Here is a 7,762-nt window from a genome sequence, read left to right as displayed (position 1 = left end):
GGTCCTGGTGCAATTTCGTTTATACTTGAGAGTCACAAAGTCGATATTCTTTTCTGCATTTAATTCATCACATAGAAACAAATGTTTTTATATAACCAAGGAAGATATTTTTGATCAATTTTTTACCTTCTTAATTAAATTTTGTGCTATGAATTAACTCTGCTGTTAAATTTTCAAAAACTGCACAATCGACACACATTTTTTGGGGCCCCCAACACGGCGAGGCCCTAGGCGACCGCCTACTCCGCCTACCGTTTGATCCGCCGCTGTTAGTGAGGATATCGTAAAACTTACAGAGCTGGTTATTAGTGTGGCACATCCAATGTTCTTTCCTATATACTGTTACTTTTCTATCGACCAGAGTCCTTTATCCAAAGGCATTCTTTAAGTACATAAGCTTTATACATTCCCACCTCTTCCGCTTCGACACGTTTTGAGTGAAGAGCAGTTTTCTCTGGCTCTACAATGATCGATTGCCAGTCAGAACTTAAGCAACGCCAAATTAGTGTATAGGAATGCTCAAATGGCGTACATGTATCAACCTATTAGACATACGTTTATCTGGTTAAAGGACGGGTTATTTAACGGGAAAGCCCAAAACAAATTTATCATTTAAATCAAGCTGATCTCACCAAACATTATTTAGTATAAACATTTGCATTCTTAAAGAATAAACGAAAAACGAATAATGCAAAATACTCACAATACTCATAAATACTTTGCAAAGAATCGCTAATGTTGCAACTGGGAGTAAATAAACAGACCATTATGTTGTGTTGCATTAACATAAGTTTACTGCTACATATTAACAAGTTTCGCGTTGACCTGCGAGGCCGGTTTGAAATTTAAGTCCTGTTGACAGCATCATTTGCCTTCGAAACGATTCCATCCGTGGCTCGTTGGTGGTTGGTCGTGATAAATGAGGCGCCCCTTTGTTGTTTATGGCGTCGGCATCCTATCGTTCGAATCTGAACCGCAAACTGATAACAACATTTGATCATTATGTTGCGCGAATGCATCTCATGTTATCTGGCGCCATCCACGCGACACGGCATCCATACTATCGGCCGTATATTTCCACAATAAAGTTGTACCCATGGCCACGTTGTGATTTCAGGTGCACCGTCGTGTAGTTGTAGCCGATACCGCCGGCATACAAGCTAGCGTACCCGCCATTTCCGTTGATGTACTGGTCAACCACGGTAATGGCGGAAATGTTACGTCCCAGCTGGCCCTAATTTTGTCGAACGAAACGCATCGAATAACGAAACATTAGCACCCGTTTTGGCAACAGCGGCGCACGGCTCGGAACACTCACCTTTAACGGATACACGAGATCAATCGACTTCACCTGCAGAATCGTACCGGAGCGGACCGCAATTGTGCGATTAAGCAGAACGTCACGCGGATCCCGGACGCCCCAGTAATAGTTGTTGCTCTGGCTAGTCACCAGACAGGCAAACAGTAACACTGCGGCAATTACGGCGAACCCTTTCATGTTGACAAGGTACGGGTGGTGTAAAATTCCAACACACAATTACGAGCAATTGATTTACGAAATTGGGCAACTGTCCGTAAGTTTTTTAATGCTCACAGTCGGAAACAAACACGATGCACCGGTGCTTCAGATGGTGGTAACCGTATGTTGTGTCTTGGGCGTGTAGCAATTAGACTATTTATAATGCAAAAATCTCCGTCCACTCATCTTTATCTTATCAGCTGGGGCCTGCTAGACGGCTACAGCAGCAGGCCCCAGAATCAATAACAGTGGTATCATTTTTTGCCTGGTCCAGCCAACAAACCATCCACCTACCGGAGAGCAACAGGCCAGTAGCCTCGTGTCATTGATACATACAACAAGCTCCCAATGTGAGCCACGATTGTGAGCCAGATAAAGAAGATAATAAAAACTGTCACTTGCTGTATTTCGCATGACTGGTGACTGGTCTGATGAGGACACTGAAACTCACTTGTACGTATCTACTTCCGGCCGGTGAAGGTCTAGATCAAGCATGACTCAGTGACCGAGTGACCGAGAATGAGTTGAAGTAAGCTTATTAAAATAACGATAAGCGGACCATTCCGTGGCAATGATTAGCTGTTAGCTAAATTAAAATCAACTGGCCGCAGGATCTGACTCATTGGTTCCGTCCGCAAATTGATCTTCAAACTTGAGTTATTTTTGCTAAAATTATGGGATTTTCATTGCCCATTGAAAACTATGAAAACTAGGAATATTGGGGAAGTACATAATAAGTTCAATCCGGTAAATTATTTTTTTTAAATCCCTAAGCTATTCTACAATCAAACTTATTGAAGGGGAGATAAACAGTCAATATGTTCAAACACATTTGTTTGTTGATTGAATTGTGTGTCTCGAAGCTGAAGGTTTCTGGAATGTCCGGTGTTTCCTAATGTTTCGTAGATTAGCGAATCGATTTACTTGAAATTTTCAGCAAACACTGACAGACTGTCAGGCTAGTACTAGTACCTTTGATTTTCTTTTTTTTATTTTATAATCAAAAACTGACAAACTTCCAATGTAAAACGTATTTTAAATTTTAAATGTGTTTACGTCCATTTTGTTGTTCATAGAAAATTTACAAACCCAGCTCAAAAAGTACTGGATTTAAATATCTGCTTTCAATATAAACCATTTCGGAGATAGACTTCGTCGCCTGCCATGGCCATCTGCGGATTCGTCCTCGATTTAGCTGTGCTTTATTAATTTTGTTTCGTAAAATCTGTTACTGCCAAGTCGGATTATTTTACTTCAACAAAAAGCCTGTAAAAATATGTTTCTTGTATCTTCATGTATCCTTAAATATGTCTACTTTGTTGAAATGGAACCACTTCCTGTCCAGTAATGCGAGAAAGTTTTTCTTACGCGAGCTTACATTGCTTAGCGCTTACTATCACAAAAAAGGCTTTCCTCGATGAAATGTTGAAAGTATCACTTTATTGCTGCCTATAAACATGTTCACTTTCGATTCCACTCCAGCCTATACGCTTTACTGCATCGATTATCGTCACATACGTTGGCCAATCGATACTGATGGTTGATTCTGGGTTGGTTCTTGTTTTTATGCAGATCTTGCCCGGACACACCAAGTCGATGTTTTATTTTTGTTGTCTCCGCTGCATAATCCTTTCAATATTACTCTTTTCTGTCTCCGTGCTTGTTCTGTGCTCGTGTCTTTTTTTTTGCGTACCGTGTTCCGTCACAACTCTAGCCCTCATTCATCGTACCAGACACCTGTACCAGAAATAGCTGCCTACTAATCCTGCTGCTACTACGAAGGACGTTGTGGTCGTTGCCAGTAGTTATTTCGGCGAAATTAGAGCGAAACGAAAGCTTCCCATTATGATAATGAAAATCATAATCCAATGTGGGAGACATTGGACATCAACCCAACTAAGATTAAATTCGTGGAGCATCTGATTGGTGATAAATAATTGGTGATAAATTCTTTAAACATTAATATTTTTCATTATTTTATAGTCATGTAGCGGTTGTGTTTTAAAACAAAAAATAATGCATTGGAAGGAGGCTCATGTTGAAAAGGATCCACTTCCGTTGGCAAGTATTAAAGTAATGCGTTCTCTCATGAATTTATGGAAATAAAGTAAGGGCTAAAATTATCCAACGGGAAATCTCTTTCTTGAGAATTGTGAAAATAAGAACGGACTTGATACTTCTATTTCTGTACGATTCACAATTATTAATCTGATGGGAGATCAGGGATGAGAAGTGCTAAGTTACCTGGTCTCTCAACGAGCAAACGCGTTGTGATGCTTTAAGGTTGGAAATTTTAAGCAAAATTATTTAAACGAAAAAAAAACATTTGTGCCAAAAGGTTTCATGATTCATCTGCTAATTGAATATGATACTGGCTTTAGTATAGAATACGAATATTTTCAAGATTGTACAAACAACGATGAAAGCTTACTGATATCTATAAGATTTCTAAAGATGAAAAATAACACTTGCGAAATTCGTAATCAATTCTTTAACATCATTCAGACGTAAATTTGATCGATTTTATTGTTGTAAAAGTCACACAATTCAATGATAAATAATACACATGACTGAAATACTTCAAATGTAATAAAAATATACATCCGAATAATCCCCGGGACAAGGCAAATTACAAGGACGTATCACCCTGTAGAATTGTTCAAAACTCAAGTTGGCATTGTTGACAATATAGCATATTCCGGCATCATCAAATAAGTTAGCAAATAATAAATAAATTAATAAAAATGTATTTCACTGCTAAAGATTGTTAGAATGTGGGAACACAATTGACAACGACAATACGTCTTATGAAGATTTGACTGTATTATAAAAATTGCTGTGTTGATTGTCATCTTTCGTATGAATACTAAGGAAGAATATGAATACTAATACTATAATTCGTAAGAAAAAGTTTAAGAAAGTTTAATCTAAAAAACTGTAGGGATAGGAAAATTATCTGATCTTTAAACATTCTCGCACTGCTATTACCAGCTACTTTAAACTGTATATACGTAGTACACCATTTTGGAAATGAGCTTCAAATATTTTTCCCGCCCGCGTTTTGGCTGCAGAGCGTTATGCGTTACGAGCAACGTACGCAGCCACAATGGATGTACGCAGCCACATTTGCGTAACATGAACGAATGATTACAATTCGAACGATTTCGAACAGTTCAACACGAATTATTATGAACAGCAAAAAAAAAGGATTGTTTATGTGTCGGTTACCTTCCCAGCTAGCAACTCAAAAGGCAAAAGGAAGAAAAGCGCGATATTGGCCTGCATTGGTAGCGTAGATGCCGCGAGCATACTAAACGGGGACTAAAACAAAAACAATTAGCAAACTCAATTGTGCGACTAATTGATGGAGTGTTTCCTGCCGCCTGGGTCTTTCGTCACCAGCCGATGGCCCAGCAGCACCGCACGGCCCGGAGAGTGTTTTTGCATCGCACAAACAAAACAAACGACCGTTTAGTCGTAGCATAATGAATGGGAGTGTAGAAACGAAACGATTATTTGCATTGCGCGATGACTGTTGCATTAACAGTCATGGTGCGTTTGACACGATGATGGAAACATAGAAACGTGGTAAACGGCAGGCGAAACGAGTTAGCAAGTCTTCTTCAGAGCAACGGTTTCCACCAGCTTTCGAAGACGCTTACATTTTTTTCACACGCTGTAAATTTTCTCAAGTGTTTAGTATGCAGTACAATAATTTTCAAATAGTTGGTTACGAACTGGGCTATCACTCTTTAGTCTTCTGTGAGTTATCAACAGCCGGTTGACATAAATTGTCCTTCGGCTTTTGCACACTATATAAAGCGAATCGATGGTGGACTTCAAATGTTTCGTAACATTCAACATTGTAAACCGTAAACGCCACCGCTGACGATGAAACAATCGCACGCTCACGATTGGGAACGCCTCTTTGAGATGGTGCAATGAAGCCTTGGGAATGATAGTTGATTAATTACAATCATTGTACTCGTCATCGTCTCTTTTAGATGCCTACCCGCTACATGGAAGGTGGTCGTTTGATAATTGTGTTACCTTGAGCGAGAAAGTGAAAGGTTAAAAGGAAACCAGATCAACAACTGGTATTGTACTTTGTTCAAGAAATCCACCCTAGATCGAGAGGAAGAATAGACACACGCACACACACACACAGACGCAGTTCTGTAACCCATCCAGAAGCACAACAAATATGTGCCAGTAAATGTTTTGTTGGAAACACTATTATTGCTTAGGGGCTGTGGTATCATTTTCCATCGAACAGAACGAGGAACCGAACCGTGCCGGGTGGGAGATCGAATGCGACATCCCCGTCCTACGTTCCCGAATAGTGCGAAGCGTGATCGGAAAAGCCAAACACAACACCGAAAGCCCGTCAAATCGCCAACAACAATAGCTATTATCTGGCATTATTTATCATTCCGCAAATAATCCCCGCGCATATCCCAATTGCGTGAGGGTTGCGCGTACGGCACAGCACATGGGGACGCCGGGATCCGGGGCACACGCTTCAATGGCGCATTTTATTGTGCACATTTTGGCAGGATCGCTTGTACCGACGACGAACCGACTGCGTGACTATGACCTGATTAGACGTGCTTATGCATCTGGGCGCGTCAAGCGTGCGAACGGCAATGGAAGCGCCTGGTAGCTGACGTGTTCGCACCCAACATTGCGGCAACGAAAATCAACGCCAAACCAAATCAACGCACACACACACACACACACACACACACACACACAACATATTACGGCTACTTATTGTGTGGCCGTCCGGTGGTGCGAGTGCCACTTTATGGTTCACATTACCGAAATATTCTTCTCGTACTAATCTCATTACTGGTGAGGTTTTGAAAAGGAACTGTTGTGTTAAAGGATTGCAACATTAACTTGTGTAGCGGAAGCTTTTTGGCATTGGTGTGGCTTTCTTAAATATCCACTTGACTGCACCTGACGCAACATGTACGAGAGGTTTAAGCAAATTGAATTTTTGCTGCTGATATGCGAAACGCAAGCCAGTAGCGTTGCGTTCAATGCAAATTAAGCTCCTGTCAGTACCGTATTATTACCATGGAAACATCAAATTTAACTAATCTGGGCTTAAAACACCTATCGCAACATTTCCAAAGCACTAACGAGCTTTTGCCCGTGTTCGCACATCGCGCGCATCGTGAATCTAAATTTCATTTTTGGAAAAATTTTATATCCATCGATATCGTCGTCACAATTCAAGACGTAATCAGCTCAATTTCATTATGATTGCCAAATTTTCCACGAAAGTTTGGATGGGCTGTATAACGATATCACAGTGTCCCCCATTACAATGCGCTAATGGCGATAAAACTGGCAATATTCTTGCAGCGAAATCTTCGAAAAGGTTAAATTGAATTTTCCCCCCTTTTCGATTATCGTACGAAATCACGATAATGTTGATGCACACAGATAGTCCACACTTTATCGATAATAAAGCACATACCGTGTGTATTCTGATACGAAGAATCAATCTTCTTCGTACGCTACCAAACCCCCATAACGCACATATTGTTCGTGCAGCTCAATTTACTTCACTTCTGATATTATATTATATCTACTCCATCGAGAACGTCGAATCGCCGATGCTTTGTTCCGCGGTGCTATGCATAAGGCGAAAAACGATCGTTAAAATTTACTATCCGCCACATGCGACGGCAAAAGCATCGCATGTGACACTCAAAACCACCAGATTACCGTCCAACGACGGCTAATTTTATCGTTCATAGAAAAGCTTACGATCCGCTATCACCCGCCATGGCCTTTCCTGGTCAGTCCGGCCGGCGGGCGAAAAAAAAAGCACAAAGCCAACTTCTTTCCTATTCTTCCCACTTTCGTTAGGTGGGTTTTGCGGAGCGTTGTAAGAAATGTGGCCACACTGGTTTGCCACCGGTTCGGGTGGTAAACATAAAATTTAATGAAGTTTACGCTGTGTGTGTGTGTGTGTGAGTGCGAAGATACCGTACCGTCGACCCGCAATCAGCTGCTTTAATTGTTCACCCGTTAGCTAACCACCGCCTTCGGTCGTCGATCAATTCCTCGTGTTGATGACTTCTTATGACTTTTAACTTTCGCAGCTAATTGAGAATGGTGTCGGCGGTTAAGTACCGCAAGTGTTGAAGATGTTTGTTCGCCCCCCTCTTCAATCTGCCTTCGCTTTTACGTCGGGTTGGGTCGTACGGTGGAAGGATAACGGTGTCG

The 7,762-nt window shown here is 41.1% G+C and overlaps 1 protein-coding gene across 1 annotated transcript; it reads right to left on the bottom strand.

Annotated features, from left to right (window-relative positions):
• Positions 1-608: 608 nt before the first annotated feature.
• Positions 609-1,634, bottom strand: LOC128299832 (probable salivary secreted peptide). Its single transcript, XM_053035945.1, has 2 exons — positions 1,319-1,634; positions 609-1,234 (listed from the first exon to the last, which is right to left on the bottom strand). Exons 1-2 carry the CDS (start codon positions 1,496-1,498, stop codon positions 1,061-1,063), a joined length of 354 nt encoding a protein of 117 aa, XP_052891905.1. The 5' UTR covers positions 1,499-1,634; the 3' UTR covers positions 609-1,060.
• Positions 1,635-7,762: the final 6,128 nt, after the last annotated feature.

Source organism: Anopheles moucheti, chromosome 2, assembly GCF_943734755.1.
Source record: "Anopheles moucheti chromosome 2, idAnoMoucSN_F20_07, whole genome shotgun sequence".
Classification (NCBI taxonomy): Eukaryota; Metazoa; Arthropoda; class Insecta; order Diptera; family Culicidae; genus Anopheles; species Anopheles moucheti.
Note: the sequence above shows the minus strand (reverse complement) of the source record. Positions and strands in the feature narration are given on the sequence as shown.

Excerpts from the sequence above, each read along its gene's own strand:
- LOC128299832 (XM_053035945.1), bottom strand. The coding sequence starts at position 1,498 with ATGAAAGGGTTCGCCGTAATTGCCGCAGTGTTACTGTTTGCCTGTCTG. Across the intron at positions 1,235-1,318 it reads ATCTCGTGTATCCGTTAAAG|GGCCAGCTGGGACGTAACAT; the intron begins GTGAGTGTTCCG and ends CGACAAAATTAG.